Source organism: Arachis stenosperma, chromosome 10 (genome assembly GCF_014773155.1).
Source record: "Arachis stenosperma cultivar V10309 chromosome 10, arast.V10309.gnm1.PFL2, whole genome shotgun sequence".
Lineage (NCBI taxonomy): Eukaryota > Viridiplantae > Streptophyta > Magnoliopsida > Fabales > Fabaceae > Arachis > Arachis stenosperma.
Genome location: NC_080386.1, coordinates 133,900,719 through 133,916,957, shown reverse-complemented (window position 1 = coordinate 133,916,957; position 16,239 = coordinate 133,900,719). Strand labels below are relative to the sequence as shown.

Sequence of the window (16,239 nt, the reverse complement as noted above, 5' to 3'; positions counted from 1 at the left end):
TAAGAAAGTAGGAAATGCTCGACAAAGTATAGGTTCAGAGGCACCATTAAAAAATATCATGGATTGAAATTTCTTAACGTGGATACGGAGATCACTGAATCCTTTATATGATTTGAGACAGATTAGCAGCACAAAATTCTTCGGCATTTAGAATTTGACGATGTCTTCTGAGAAAGGATTGTCTATTGTGAGCTATTCCTTTGGTGGGGTGATTTTGTGGGATTCTGCTTCCTGCGATTGTGTACTGCTCCCACCGGGGTTCTTGGGGTCACCTTGGCCATGCTTATTGTTTTGGCTTTTGGATGACCATTCAGCTATTTTCCGAACTTTAGCCTGAAGCTCGGCAATCTGAGCCATTAGCTCGGCTTGCATGGGCTGCTAGACCCCGTTGTCCGCCATACGCGAGGATTGGTAACCCTGGAAAAGAAAGTAAAAGTAGGGCAGAGAAGAAAGTGGGGTTAGATAAACTCGACCCTACGGTGGACGCCAATTGTTCTATCAAAGGATATTCTTCCGAGTTATACCTCGATAGTACGCTGCTCCGCAAGCTTTTGTGATCTGTGGAGAGCTATCCTCGAAACTTGGACTCTGGCGTGGAACCTGCAAGAAAGACTCTAACGCTCAAGTCAGTAACTTCCTTTAGAACAAGAAAAATAAGCTAGTACGTTATTGTGATGGGATTGAAGTTGTTTTCCAGAACAGATAGTGTTGCTGTATTTGTTGTGTGTTTTGTAAGGTTAGCTCGACCTGTTATATAGACGAATGGAGCTAGTCTTTGCAACGGCTTGCAGAGGTAGTGGTCAAATTTTTTAGGGAGGTTGACTATGATTTTGAATACGAGCTTTAGTGGAGCCAGAATCTCGATTGTTTTGGTTTACCGAGGATTCTCCGTTAGCCTGATTCATACTCGTTTATTGTTTCGAAAGCCGAGGTTGTTGGTATGTTCCAATATTCATAAACCAATTCAGAAACCAAATTCAACATTTAAACAACATCGAAATAAACCAATCAACAAAAAAAATTGACATAAACAACATCAAAGAATCCATCGTGAGGACAAAATTGGAAATAATCTAAATTAAATTATCACCTGTCGCAGAGACAAAACCGTTGACGACAAGCAGCACTTCAGGCAGCGAAACCAGGCGCGAGGGAGCTAGGCATGGAAGCACGGAGGCACGTAGGCGAGACACAGCGAAGGACAGAGGCGCGACGAGCAGAATACGAGCAGAGCACACTAAGCACGAAAGAACGAGCAGAATACAAGGGACGAGGCACGAGAGGAACGCTGAGAGGAGGAGGCTTGGTGAAGAGGTTAGGGCTAGGGATGTACGAGTGTGGGTTTTTTTTTTAGAATTTTTGAAATATAGAAGTGTTCTAAACGAGGTCTCTTATCCCAAAAAAGAGAATATTCAAGTCACCAAAAAAAAGAGAATATTCGTTTTTTTTAATAGAATATTTTATTTCAAATATTTTTGTCACGATAGAGATTTAATTGAAAAAAATTATATAGTATAAAAATCCAATTAAAAAGAAAAAAAATCTAATTAAAAATTTGGTGAAATGATGAGAATTTGCAGAATAATTAAACTTTAAAAAAAAACACCTAATAATATCCAACCATCCAATCAATCTCGAGTTAGTCCAATACACTCGTATTCATTGAATATTTAAGTCACCACCACTCACCACTACGCTCTACGGTCTACATGCACTCTGCAGTGAACTTCTCTTCTTTTTCTTTTTTTTTTTATTTTTAATATCAAAAGTCATTTGAGTTATTAAGGACTTTGCTTCTTTGCGAAGGATAGTGTGAAGGCTAAGCAACGAGAAAGGGCTCATTCCAAAGTGACATCAAGAGAAACAATTTCTGGCTTTTTCTTTCCTACTCCATCTACCCTTTCAGGTAAATGTTCCAAAACTATACTAATTATTCCTTAAAAAAATAATAATGTCACAACAATCAACAATATTATGCTTTGATTTTGTTCTTCTAATGAGTACTTGCTTACCAAGCACCTTACCTTAGTTCAACGGCTTCATTTACTCTTGCATTCTCTAAACTTTGAAGTTTGAAGTAAATGATCACATTAACGGATTAGCCTCTATGTTAAAAAAGGTAATAGCTTTGCTAATAAGTCTCTATGACAGTTCTTAAAGAAGCAATTTTTTTTTAATTTGAAAAAAAAAAAACCGTTTTAATATGTGAAACGATTTAAAGTTTCAGATGCTTTCATCTTTACTTCCAAAATTACATTACACCATTTTTTCCCACGAAAAGTTAGAAACTTTTCCGCTCAATTGGGACAAAAGCTTGTTCTACGATGCATTTCTCATGAAAATACTCGGAATGCTTTTATATTCGGTGTTATAATCTGTGACACTCGAAGTTATACTCGGAAAGTTTTTTATCAAGCATTGTTGGCAACTTTAATTGATGTGATTTTTTGTTTTAGTTTGTTATTTGCACTTAATAGGTAATATTCTCCTTCATGACACGTTTGTTCTTATTCCAATCAATGTGTTTTGTTATTTTAAGTTAATGGATATTGGATAAAAAATGCTATCTTCACATAATGATATTAAAAAAAAGGTTAATTTATAGATATATTCTGTAGTGTAATCAGGGACTATATAACCATAGTCTCATTTCTTAGTTTTAATAACAAGATAGTTTGCTAATTTGATATAGGAAAATGTAAATTGTGTTGATTGTTGAGTAATTAGCCTTAGCTATCATGCTGGTAATGGTATTTAATTTTAGAAGATAGTTTTAGAAACAAGAAGATAGTCTCAGTTCTTAGTATCATGCTGGTAATGGTATTTATAATATATACAACATTTCAGATTATCATCCATCAGTTAAAAAATTGGAATAATAATTAAGAAGTTAATATATATCATAATGAGTTTCTTTGCTCAATTCCAATTCATTCATATTACACATATGGAAGTGAAAGCCGAGATCATTTCTTCTGTTTTCTTATTTTGTTAGGTTGAAGGAAGATGGCTAAAAGATATCACGGATGTGCAGTGGGAATCGACCTCGGTACAACATACTCATGTGTTGCTGTGTGGCAGGAAGAGCACCAAAGAGCTGAGATCATCCACAATGACCAAGGCAATCGAACAACACCTTCATGTGTTGCTTTCACTGATAAGCAGAGGTTGATTGGTGATGCTGCTAAGAACCAAGCTGCTTCCAATCCAACTAACACTATCTTTGGTAATTCATCTTCGTTTGTTATTGCCTTCATTTTCTACACATTGTACTCTTTTGTTATCCCTTGACAATAGCTGATTAATTTTTGTTAATTTGTTTTTTTCCTTTTACAGATGCTAAAAGGTTGATTGGTAGAAAATATAGTGACTCCATTATCAAGAATGACATGATGCTCTGGCCATTTAAAGTCATTCCTGGTGTTGATGACAAACCAATGATTGTTGTTACATATAAGGGCCAGGAGAAGAGTCTTTGTGCAGAAGAAATTTCATCTATGGTTCTAACAAAAATGCGTGAGATTGCAGAGGCCTATTTGGAAAGTCCAGTCAATAATGCAGTAATTACTGTGCCTGCTTATTTCAGTGACTCTCAACGTAAAGCCACAAAAGATGCAGGTGCCATTGCAGGCCTCAATGTCATGAGAATTATCAATGAGCCTACGGCTGCAGCAATTGCATATGGCCTGGACAAGCTAGCTGATTGTAAAGAAGAACGAAATATTTTCGTCTTTGACCTTGGTGGTGGTACTTTTGATGTGTCTCTGCTTACCATTAAAGATAAGGTCTTTGAAGTTAAGGCTACTGCAGGAAATACTCACCTTGGTGGAGAAGACTTTGATAACAGGATGGTGAATTACTTCGTAGAAGAGTTCAAAAGGAAGAACAATGTGGATATTAGTGGGAATTCAAAAGCCTTGAGAAGGTTGAGAAGTGCATGCGAAAGGGCAAAAAGGACACTCTCATTTGCTTTTGATACTGTTATTGAAATTGATGCTTTATATCAAGGCATTGACCTTTATTCATCACTCAGCCGTGCCAAGTTTGAGGAACTAAACATGGAACTCTTTAGAGAGTGTATGGAAACAGTAGATAAGTGTCTCACTGATGCTAAGATAGACAGGTCTTGTATACATGATGTTGTTCTTGTTGGCGGCTCTTCTAGGATTCCCAAAGTGCAGCAGCTATTGCAAGAATTCTTCAGAGGTAAGGATCTTTGCAAGAGTATCAATCCGGATGAAGCTGTTGCTTATGGAGCAGCAGTTCAGGCTGCTTTATTGAGTGAAGACATCAAGAAAGCTCCAGAACTAGTTCTACTGGATGTTACACCCCTATCACTTGGTATTGGGACAACATCTGAGAACCTCATGAGTGTAGTGATTCCTAGGAATACTACCATACCTAAAAAGACGACAAAAACATATAAGACACCTGAAGATAACATTACCAGTGTTCAGATTAATGTTTATGAGGGTGAAAGGACAAGAGCCACAGATAACAACTTGCTTGGTTGGTTTAATCTTTCTGGTCTTCCTTATGCTCCTCGTGGCCATCCGTTATATGTATGCTTTGATATAGATGCTGATGGTATCCTAAATGTATCTGCCTGGGAAGAAACCAATCGTTGTAGGAATGAAATTAATATAACCAGTGACAAGGAAAGACTTTCAGCCAAGGAAATTCAAAGACTAATTGAGGAAGCTGAGAATTACAAGATTGAAGACGAAAAGTTCCTTGAGAAGGCTAAAGCAATGAATGCTTTGGATGTTTATGTTTACAAGATGGAAAAAGCTCTAAAGAATAAAGACATCAGCTCTAAGCTTTGCCCTCTGGACAAGGAGAAGATCAATTCTGCAATTGCTAAGGTTAGAAATCTGCTTGTTGGTGATAACCAGCAGCGAGAAATCGATGAGTTTGTGAATTGCCTGAAGGAGGTCAAGGGCATCTTTGAACCCATCATGGCCAAGACTAGATAGTCCTCCATGCATCTTTCCTTGTTAAGATTGCATATGGAAGCGACATTTTGAACGAGATGCAGATCTTATGACCGACATTATCTTAAGATGTTATTTTGAATCAAGAAGTTGTTATGCTTGTAGATAGTCTCCCTTGAAATAGTTATATTGCTTGTTAAGATTGAACTTTACATTGTCAACTGCATAATAATGCACATGGTAAGTGTTTTCATGGCTGTGGAGACCTCTATTAAGATCTCCTGAGATCTTGTGATATGGAATGGATGATATCCTCATCACTTAGTGCATCTGTATGTTATGTTTTGTGTTTGTGTCAGTATCTGTTCTTAATTGAAACCTTGTTCTTGTAGAACATGTTATTGTTCTTCTCAATTTAGCTTTACTGTGTCAAACACACATTCTTTTTAAATCCACAATTATACAAATAAACAATAAAGTTTCATCTTAAGTGCTCATAATTGTTTGTTAGTGTTACTTAGTTTGGAAGGTTAAAATGGAAGTTGGGATGGAATAACTTTATACATGACAGGGGTAAAACAGAGATAAGTACAAATGTCATAAGACAATTGTTTCAGAAGCATTGTATCAAACAGGTACCGTACATAATAACTTTCTCTTTCTGTAATATTCATATTATTTGTTTCTCTGCTGAGAAAAACAAAAGATATGGTCAAAACATAAATTCGAAAGTAAAAGAATTAAATGAGAAAAAGTGTTACCTTCTCATTCTTGTTTGGTTGATGGGTTGCTTGATTCTTGTGTCACCTTGTTCTTAAAGCAGTTCTACTGAGTAAGAGAGTATACATAGATTCTCTTACCCACTATGAACACACCTTTCTCCTTGTGACACGTGGCAACTATTGTGCATCTTTGGTTATGCTTTTGAAAAATGGTGTGATGATAATACATGACCACAAAATTCAAATTCCATAGCCTCATCATAAGTTTAATTCAATTTTTTTTTCTGTAACTTATTAAATGTTATAAAAGATAATATATTTAAAGGAATGGTTCTTCATATTTAGTTATTGGCATTCTAGATAATAATTGAATCAAAAATGCTATTCGTATACCAAAATTAACTACTAAAATTAGCCACCAGTGTATTCGTGTATAAAAATATGTGTGATTTAATTTATTTTTAATGTGTATTTGTATCCCAACATGTATTTTATACTAGTAACCAACTTGGGTTGGTCGAGTGGTCAGCTCACTCGCCCGCTTAAGCAAGTGTCGGGGGTTCGAATCCCGCCTTGTGTATGCAGCAACCCATTGGCCAGCGGCAGACCCTTAAATGGAGCTCAGATCCGCGACGGATTAGTCCTCGACCTGTCGGGTTGGGGAATACCGGGATACCCTAGTAGCTGACTTTGGTGGCTGATTTTGATGTACACGTAACATAGTCGTAATTGAATATACAAGTGGATAAAGTCATAACAATTAAGAACAATGAAACAGGCTTGAATTTTTGTTAGTCAATAGTACCTGAAAGGTTAGAAGCTAGAAAACTATGAAGACACGATAAGGAATTTATTCGTGTTCTTTCTTTCTTTCTAAACTTTGAGGTTGCGTGCATGTTATGCTCTATATTATCCTAAACTTTTGTCTCAATGAATCCAATAATTAGCATATCTTAGGTGTTATTTACACTTACTCTTGTACACTATATCAATATTACACTAATCTGCTATTAATTTATCTTATTATTATAAATTAATATGAATAATAATAGTAATAACACATTTGAATTTGATATCAGCTAAGATAATAAACATATTATACTAGAACCAAAAAGGCATGTGTTTAACTTTTAGTTTTCAAAATAATGAATTATTGTATCCCAACTCTGTTTCATATTCCCATAATAAATAGTAAGCTAACAAATTTGAATATGTCACTAGTGATCATCATTTAAAAAACGTAGTATATTGCCAAATAATGCGATTCCTTTCTTAATCAAAGTCCAGAGGTGCTAAATTCTTTTTCTGTAATAAAATTCCTAGATGCATAAATCACCATCCCCTGAAATTTCCCATCTCTATCCCTTCTTTTTTAACATGATCTTGTATTACATTAATCTCAATTAATGCACGTATACAAATTACAAAATGAAAACTTGTGTAATAGGTTTCAGATATTACAATAACAGTTTAGATTAGAATAATATTTAATCAAAAGTAATAAAGAAATTTGGTATATATTCTTTGTGGGGATGGCCTAATAATATGCCTCTTGTTTCCCTCTTTCTATCTTTCACAACAATAATGTTGATATGGCCTATGGAGATTCCATTCCAATCCCCTTTGAACTCTATTTTTACCACCACAATTCCCTCTCCATTTTCTTCAGCCATGACCTGAGAAAATTTTACATAGTCCAATATTACTATGCCTTGTTCACATCATAAATCATAATTGATCATCATAATGTATTCTTCAAGCAATTCTTTTCACAAGGACACAAACAATAGCATGATGATGAGTAGCATGAAATATAGTGAGATATCCCATTTTGGGCACCCAAAACACAAGCTTAGATTTGAGTACTCTGAATTTCCATTCAAGTGTGATGGATGCAAGGAAATTGGAATAGGTTCACGTTACAAATGCTCCATTTGTGACTATGATCTTCACATGCAATGTGCCATGCCTTCCCCAACTCTTTTCCACCCTTTCTATCCAAAGTGCTCCTTTCAGTTCCTGTCTCGCCCCCCGGGGGACATCCCCCGTTACTGCAATGCCTGCGAGAAGGTCGTGGCCGGCTTCCTCTACCATTGCGTGTCGTGTGGGTTCGACCTTCACCCTTGTTGTGCCAAGCTTCCAATGCTTCTTGAGGATGATGGTAAAGTTAATTACCTTCTATTGCAAGAAATGTGATTATTTCTTACTTAGTAGCTAATATTTTAGAGTAAAGTATTATTTTTACTCATGAAAATTCAGAATGCAACGAACAAATTTATTCATAAATGAACAAAATTAACTTCATACCTATCTTAGCTTTTGTGGGTATAAAGCTATTTTTATTTATTTACGGGCAGACATGTCAGCGTTTTGAATTTTTATGAGTAAAAATGATAATTTACTCTTAAATTAACAGAATTTTGATTTCATCGCTTGTACTCGACAGAGGTGAAGCTATATCTCTACAAGAAGGTATCTTCGCCGTGTCACCGCTGCGGCCAAAAGGGGCGGAGCTGGAGTTACAGATCAAAGTGTAAGAAGTACAACCTGCACGTGGCATGTGTGAGGGACATGATCGTAGAGAGTTGGCATGAGATTTACATAGGACAAAGCAAAGGGAGAAAAATGGCAGACACAACAGGGATTCCCACCATAAAGAACACTCTTCAGGCTGCTCATAACAACAGCAGTAGGAGCAAGGAAGAAGGTCAGGAAGTGCTGCGAGATAGCTGGGATGGCGGTGCAGGCAGTTGTATCCGCCGTCTTGGGAGATCCAACGGCTCTCATTGCCGGAATTGCAGGGTCACTGATGTCACGCGCTTGATAAAAGGATCTCACTCTGTATGAATGTGTAAACAACTGAAATAAGCACAGCATTTAGTTAAATTCGTTATTACCTCTTAAAGAACTACATAAACCAGTTCAGTGTATTTCCATTGTCCATAAATGAACTAGAAATCTTTTCTCAAAATCTGAAATTCTCTCCTATTGCAGATTTGTTGCATATTCTGTCTTGGAATAGTAGCAATAGAAGATAGCGAAGGTATGATTTGCTCACATTCCAGGCGAAGGTCATAATTTGCAGGAACATTCTATGGTCTTAATAATCTTCCTAAGAAAGAAATTTTGATATTCCAAACTTTGCTAATTGTGTTCTATCATTATAACATTCTTACATAAAGTTACTGCAGCAAATTTGGACATATGAATCCCATTTTTCAGTTAGCTAGACAATTAACGTTGTTACAGTTATTCTCTGGTCCATTAATCAACATTGGTTGTTTAACAACTCGTAACATCTTAACGAGGCTGACCAAAGAATGTCATAAACCGACACAATAACAGCGACATAAATAAGAAACACGAATATCCAGTTGAGAGCAACTAATGAAACTTATCATCATATATGCAGGAACAAATGCAATAAAAGGACATGCTTATTGATAATGCTTCTTAAAATCATTGAGAATAACCCGTGCAGCATTTCTCCCAGGAGATCCCATGACACCCCCTCCAGGATGAGTTCCACTTCCACATAGATACAAGTCTCTGATTGGTGTCTTATGATTTGACCTGTTTCACAAAATATTGTTCTTTATAAACACGTAAGCAGGCAAGGTCGCGCGCACACACACAACACATAACTTGTGATTCATGTGCAGAATAAACTTACCAGCCTTTCACAGGTCGCATTAAGAAGAGTGAATCCAAACCCATAGCACCATGGAAAATATTTCCTCCTACACACATTTGTTAATTTTCATTGTCACAGAACTGCACCCTACGAAACTCATGGCCTGAAGAAAATGCCACTGAGCAATTATACTTGTATGATGTGATAAACAGGAATTCGTTTAAATATTCAATGCAAGTCTAGATGACTTAAAAAATAATAAATTACGAAACAAGATATACAGAAGGTCATGATTTTGGAAGTTATTTCATCTCGTGTGAACAGAGGGGAGGGAGAATAGTTTTTGAGAATTAGCCAAGACACATGCAGCGAAGGAAAAGCAGCAGAATTGGGTGTAGATTAGTTCTCTCTTATTCTATGGGAATTTTCAAAATCCATCTTCGATATAAATAGGCTTCACTTTTCTAAGAAGGAAAACTCAGTCTTCATCTACCTGTCAGTCCAATTTCCCTTTCCAGATCTGGAGGTGTCAGCATGTCATAACCTATGATAGATGAGCAGAATCCAGGTGCATGTTCATCGATCAAGTCGAAACATCTTTTTGCATATGATTCCTATAGTCCACAAATATGATAAATATCTAAACAGCTATGCAAACAGAAATGCAAAAGAAAACTCAGGAATGAGGTCAAAGAAGGTAGATACAGAATATATATAAAACAAGATCAGTCTGGTAATATCAACTACATTGTTGCTTAAAAAATAAACAGTTTTTCAACATAATGAATCTTAGCAGTTAGGCAAGCATAACTTACTCTGTATTCAGCATTGTCCCAGCTACCATTTGAGGGTTTATAAGGAGTATATTGGGTAAATAAGCTGATGACATGCTTACCTATAAGACAGGACATTACTTAACAATTGTGCTATTTTTATAACACGCAAAACAGGAAAACTAAAATTATGAAATAATCAGGTCTCATGAAAATAAGAAAAAAAAATGGTTATTTGTTAATAGAATAACTGTTGTTTCTTTTGGTGGGCACCTTGCAACTTAGGAGTATATCTCTACGAAGATGGATATATGCATGTGCATTTAAATTCCCAGTTAAAAACAAGTTTTTAAGTAGTAGAATCATAATGCATGTCTTGTGTTTCTCTAGTTCAGTTCCATGAGATTCCATAAATAAACTTATAATACATGAGAACTGAGGAGGTGTATATGAATAACCTATAAACCATGCTCTGCTATTTACTGTTTCAATTTTATAACAAAAAGGTTAAATGATTCTAATTACTACATCCAAATATATAAAAATACATAGCTTAACTGAAGTCATACCAGGTGGTGATATTGTAGTATCCAATGAAGAAGGAATTGTCATCTCCATCACAGGCCTTCGTGATGGTAAGCCATTACAAGCATCTTGACAAGCTGATCTGATCTCCTCCATACTGGCATAGCAATCATATAGAACAGGAAATACAACAGCCAAATGAGCCAATTGTCAACATTCTATTTGCAAATTTCACAGAAATACAACGCCATGACTTGTCATCAACTTGTAAACTTTTAATTTCCATTAATTGGCATAAATAAATACAAGACATTCAGCACAACTAATAATATCAGGTGTTTATTTGTTCGATATGTCTTAACTATCTCTACTCACAACCTCTTGCCGAACTTAATATTAATTCTCAAATCACAACATATGGCTCTATCCTCAACATAGATAATGGTATTCATCTTTCTGGTGCTCAGATGATTGGCCAAATGAGAGTAAAAGTAAGTCTTCAACTTCTCCATACTATAGCATACCTTTCACAACCAATATGGATGGTAGCTGTGTGCTGAGGACCCACTTCTTTGTTATTTAGCTTGCAACAGTGGAATTGGGGCAGTTTATCGACAGCTATGTTGATCTTTGTTGTTCCCTATTCCAAATGATTTAGAAAAAAAGGGGATAGAGAAGAAGATATAATATGAGGGTAGTGCAAGCCTATTAATGTTGTTCCTTGCAATATTTGATGTTATCTTTTGACTTGCAAATTGCTAATAAAGCAAAGCAAATAAAAATATCACATTCAAAGTGGTATCAAAACAGTCAGCAGAAATTCCAAGAACTTCAAATATCTTTTTCTTTTTCTTTTTATTAATTCAAATTCAATACTCATTATTTATGTACAAAAATTGTCTGTATGGTGTATGAAAAAGTAATCCCAAGAAATAAAAGAATACATGCATTAATCCCTTTTCTACCTTCAATTGGGAGAGACTTTGAAGTTGGGAAAAATCCAAAATAGAAAAATTTACATGTAAAAAATACAAGTTTCAGGGCAAAATAAAATGTTGAAAAAAAACCACGATGTTAACTTTCTTCAAATATTAACCCTATCTCGAACAAAAGATTTCATGCAGTTAACAGCGAATCTTAGAAAACTGTGGTCTAAATACCTAATTACTTGATTTTCTGATTTCAACCAAGACAATTTGGACAATGAGCAAAAGAGATATATGCATCTAAAATGACAGGTTGCAGAGTATAGGAAAATGCTGAAATAACCAACTCAAGGTTAATATGTTCTTCAAATGTTTACTCTGTCACAATTCTCAAAGAAGATTTGATGTTTAAGAGAAAGTTTCTTACAGAGCTGTAGTCAGAATACTTAATTGCACGAAGAAATTCAACAGGAAGAAAATCATGAGGTACCAATTCCTGCCACACAATCCGAACATAACTAAGAGCTGAGAAATGCAATTACTTTATACTAGTATGATTTTTCCCGTCTAGCCTCATATAAAATGAAAATATTTCAAACTGCTTACCATAAAGGTCTTATAAGGAGTAGCATTTGATAGAACAATTGAAGAGTGCACTTTAGTCCCATCAGCCAATAATACCTAGATTTTCAGCAATAATGATCAACAATCACAATCTCATAACAAATGCTGTTTTTGTTTTTTTTGGAGACAAAGTAAAGCAAGCCAACCCACTCCATTTGCCCTTCCAGAGTCTTCCACCATCACCTTTAAAACCTGTTTCAGTTGTCAGCAATGAGAGGAAGTGATAAGTAAAAACGTATCAGGAAGGAACAAATAATCGCCATGGAGAAAAACTTAGTGCTTTCTCTTTATGAAAAAACACTTTAGAATGAAATATTAACAAATCAAATATATGAAAACATAACAAAATACTCATGTACAAACTCAATGGCACGCTAAATTTATAGGTATATATGTCTGATAAATCCAGTAACTTCATATGAGACAGCGAAGCATTAGTGGGAAACACACCTCTGTATTTGTTTCAATAAGAACTCCAGCTTCCTTAGCGGCTTTACTTATAGCTAAGGATACAGCACCCATCCCACCTTCAACATGCCTACACATGAATGTATTATATTAATTGCTTACTCAATAAATGATCGAGTAATGCACATTAGGCTCCAGACTTAGAAAGGATGTTGGTCTTCATGTGTAAGACTACACCTTCTGAAGCCTATAACAGTGGAAACTTGCTGAAATATAAAAAAAATCCATTCTCATTTTAACCTGCATTATTTATTCTTTCCAGTCCATTTAGTTTAATGATACAACTGGATAATCCTTTCTTCAATACTAGTCATTGAAACAATATGATGCAAAACCAGCAGCCAGTTTTGTTCTTCAATGTTTCCCTACAAAATTAATTAACCAACAGAGTTTGATACTCACGACCAGATATTACGGTCGCCGTCTGTTTCACCCACAACATGGTGTAGCAGAACATATCCACTTCCAGGAGTGTTAATGTTCATCTACTAAATAGAAATTAAAGAATTAAGAAAGGAAAAATATGTTAGTTTTAGAAGCACAAACTCATGAGTATAAGTACAGAAGAGTGGAGAAACAAGGTTCTTTATGTTATATGCATGTGTAGCTTATTTCAAATCAAGTCTAACAGGAACCCTTCACCAAAGAAAATATTATGCAAGAGGACCTAAAGTGACGTCTTGTTACCATATTATATGTGAGCATAACTTTCTTGGAACTAGTTTAACAGAGAATATACACAATGAATCATGGGAGAAAATATATCCTTCCTAATTATATATGGCAAGGACAGATTAATTTATAAGAGGAACAAAGTGTGTGTGTGTGTGTGTGTGTTTTGTAGGTCAAATTAACAAAGACATTGAGTAAAGTACACTATACTAAAACAAAATTTAATAATATAAAATAAAATAAGAAAACTCTTACCATACTCCCAATAATCGCATCTCCAGCAAGTGTAGCCTTCAATAAATTTGACTGCAGCCCCTCCCCCACCCAAAAAAGAAAAAGAAAAAAAAGGGGAGTAAGTTAGAAATATCGAAGGTCAAACACTTGGGTCAAGTGAAATAACATTAGGAAACCTCTATTTCACCCTCCTCAACTATGAATCATATGCACTTTGGTCTCTAAGCTAAAAAGTTGAGATACCATAAACACTGTTAAATATTTGAGCATAGACATGATACATGTACGATAACCACATTCATTAACTCTGTCACGTTGTCAATACTTCAAAGCCACACATAGAAATGAATATAAATAATGTAGAAGAAATATCCTCCTGGATCTTATCTCACTCAAATAAGAATAATCAATTAAGTGCACTAAAATGTTCAACATCATCAATCTGGGGAACAGATTTAACCGAAAGTTAAAAATTTATGTAAATAGTAATTAAGCAGATAACAACCTCAAACCATTTGTCCAGGACTTTTGAGGTTGGAGACAGTAACAACTCCATCAAATCCCTGACAAGTAATGATGTATTATAGTCAAAATCAGAGTATATGTCAACAGATAAGACATTTATTTGAGAATATGAAGTCCCAGTCCCAATGAAATTAAAACTGATCTGGAGAAAGTAAATCTTACACTATGCCTTTTTGTCCCAAGGAGAGTGTACGCCGCAGGAGCTGAGCCCAAAACTTAGAATTCTCCAATTTATACTTCAACCGGTCAAATGTAGAAGCACTCCCATGCAGAGTTTCAGGAGTAGGCGAATCCAAAACAAAATCCATGAAGTTACAAAACTTTTGGAGTTGAGCTTCATATCTAGAAACATGAGAAGAACAAACTTTTCTGCATGAATTCGAACATGACAACATCTTTACATTCAAAGATCACCAGGATTATTTGGTTCCAATAATAGATTTCAAGAGTTTAAAATGAAGAAACAAATGCCTAAAGCAACAAATGCATTTTGGTATCTTAGAAAGGCATAACCACTAAAAGGAGCATCTACTCCAATGCAGACCATAGTTGGTCACGGATAAGAAATTGAGGAGCATCGATTTGGTTCACTTCTCTTCAAATTTCTACATTTCAACTTCACTTGTTCCATTATTTCCTCTCTTCATATCCAGAACAATTAGCAGCAAAAATATTGGAAAAGTAATAAACACAGCATTTCTGAACTCGTGTATATATATTTTATAGACATGAGTATGAATCAAGTCATCAACTTCCAAATCATTAGCTCTCTCAGCATCTACATAACCTTTCTTTTTTCCTTTTTGTAGGGAAAAAAAAATCTCTCTTTCTAGCTTCATGCAGATTCAAGGGAAGAAAAAGATTTTTTTTTTTAAAAAAACAAAAGTTGACATTTGACTTGGAGAACAGGTGAACAAAAACATTCTTAAAAAAAATAAAATTAATTATACATATTCATATAGAGTACCTGAAATAAGCATCAGCATCTTTCTTTGAAAACTTTGAGATCTGCAAATAATCTTGCTCATCACTCTGCCCTAGTAGAAGGTAACGTCCATCAAGAGTGGGTGTAAACGACGATGCCATTGGCTTCAACAGCTTCAAACCATGTCGTTTCAACTCCAACTCTCTTTCAATTCAAAGTAACAATGAAACTCACTCTTTAGTCTCATCATCTTACTAAAATAATAAAGTAGCAACGAAATTTCCACCTTAAATTCTGGTTTTTTAAATTATTAAATATTAATTTTGATGACTGAATTGAAGTGAATGTAACTGTGTACCTGATGATTTGAGGACGGAGGAGACTGAGGAGATAGCTGCATCGAGAGAACTTAAAGCCTGGAATCAGCTCCTCCGTCACGGCAGCGCCGCCGATGAGGTGGCGGCGCTCGAGGACGGCAACGGAGAGGCCTGATCGGGCCAAGTAAGTAGCGGCGATGAGTCCATTGTGGCCACCGCCGATGACTAAAGCGTCCCACTTTTTATGCCTGAAATTGGAAGCGGTTGTGACGGCGGCTGTGGTGGTGGTTAAGCTTCTCCGCCACATCAATCAAGGTAGATTTTGTTTCACTTGCCACGTAAGAAAACAGCTTAAGCTCAAAATTGATGATTAATCATTCCACTAATCTAAATCGATTAAAATTGACTGTTAGTTAAAAATGTTAAACGGAACAAAATTTTGATAGATAAGATAAGAAATTAAATACTTTCTTGATCAATATTATTAGGCTAGCTCTCAAATCTTTTCTTGTCACAAACGTAATTTCATATAAGACAAATTTGAGAAGTGAAATTAAGTACATCACTTATTATTACATTGAAAAAAAAATACGAGAAAAACTTAAAACAGTCTCTGACAATTACTTTAAAAGATAACGAAATTTATTTTTATAGGATTGATTAATCTATGTGCTAAAGAAAGTCAATGTTATTTTTTTTGCACAGGAGTTAATTAGTCTAAAAAAAATATATCACAAGTCAATTGAATGTTTTTTTTAAGTCCTCGTTGTTCTTTCGAGATAATTATTAGAGGTCGAGTGGGGTATTCAGTCTAAAAACACTCTAAATAAGACCAAATCATTTCTTAGTAGTTATTACATCAATAAATTAAATAAAAAATTAAATTAAAAGTAAAATAATTCTTTTATGTCAATTTTAACTTAGAGTAATGTTATACGTCCAAATAAAATAATGTTAGTC

The 16,239-nt window shown here is 35.2% G+C and overlaps 2 protein-coding genes and 1 pseudogene across 4 annotated transcripts; 2 read left to right on the top strand and 1 right to left on the bottom strand.

The window, feature by feature from the left end:
* Window positions 1-1,813: 1,813 nt before the first annotated feature.
* LOC130954191 (heat shock cognate 70 kDa protein-like) lies at window positions 1,814-5,392 on the top strand. Of its 2 annotated transcripts, none has more exons than XM_057880922.1 (3): window positions 1,814-1,906; window positions 2,996-3,226; window positions 3,337-5,392. In XM_057880922.1, exons 2-3 carry the CDS (start codon window positions 3,007-3,009, stop codon window positions 4,974-4,976), a joined length of 1,860 nt encoding a protein of 619 aa, XP_057736905.1. In that variant the 5' UTR covers window positions 1,814-1,906; window positions 2,996-3,006; the 3' UTR covers window positions 4,977-5,392. The 2 variants fall into 2 exon arrangements, with proteins under 2 accessions (XP_057736905.1, XP_057736906.1); XM_057880923.1 differs by lacking the exon at window positions 1,814-1,906 and adding an exon at window positions 1,939-2,119.
* Window positions 5,393-7,402: 2,010 nt separating this feature from the next.
* Window positions 7,403-8,586, top strand: LOC130955672 (uncharacterized; annotated as a pseudogene).
* Window positions 8,587-8,765: 179 nt separating this feature from the next.
* On the bottom strand, window positions 8,766-15,715 carry LOC130955671 (uncharacterized). Of its 2 annotated transcripts, none has more exons than XM_057882591.1 (16): window positions 15,321-15,715; window positions 15,005-15,166; window positions 14,200-14,406; window positions 14,018-14,075; window positions 13,534-13,584; window positions 13,009-13,091; window positions 12,589-12,676; window positions 12,289-12,330; window positions 12,121-12,195; window positions 11,942-12,010; window positions 11,113-11,228; window positions 10,633-10,745; window positions 10,106-10,185; window positions 9,784-9,904; window positions 9,330-9,396; window positions 8,766-9,229 (listed from the first exon to the last, which is right to left on the bottom strand). In XM_057882591.1, exons 1-16 carry the CDS (start codon window positions 15,584-15,586, stop codon window positions 9,094-9,096), a joined length of 1,734 nt encoding a protein of 577 aa, XP_057738574.1. In that variant the 5' UTR covers window positions 15,587-15,715; the 3' UTR covers window positions 8,766-9,093. The 2 variants fall into 2 exon arrangements, with proteins under 2 accessions (XP_057738574.1, XP_057738575.1); XM_057882592.1 differs by having other exon boundaries at window positions 14,200-14,379; window positions 15,321-15,714.
* Between the last annotated feature and the right edge of the window lie 524 nt (window positions 15,716-16,239).

Bases quoted from the DNA above. Each gene is read 5' to 3' on its own strand.
- LOC130954191 (XM_057880922.1), top strand. From the start codon at position 3,007: ATGGCTAAAAGATATCACGGATGTGCAGTGGGAATCGACCTCGGTACA. The intron at 3,227-3,336 runs GTAATTCATCTT...TTCCTTTTACAG, and splicing joins TCCAACTAACACTATCTTTG to ATGCTAAAAGGTTGATTGGT.
- LOC130955671 (XM_057882591.1), bottom strand. From the start codon at position 15,586: ATGTGGCGGAGAAGCTTAACCACCACCACAGCCGCCGTCACAACCGCT. The intron at 11,229-11,941 runs GTAAGAAACTTT...CATTTGGAATAG, and splicing joins AGTATTCTGACTACAGCTCT to GGAACAACAAAGATCAACAT. The intron at 10,186-10,632 runs GTATGACTTCAG...CCTGTCTTATAG, and splicing joins TACTACAATATCACCACCTG to GTAAGCATGTCATCAGCTTA.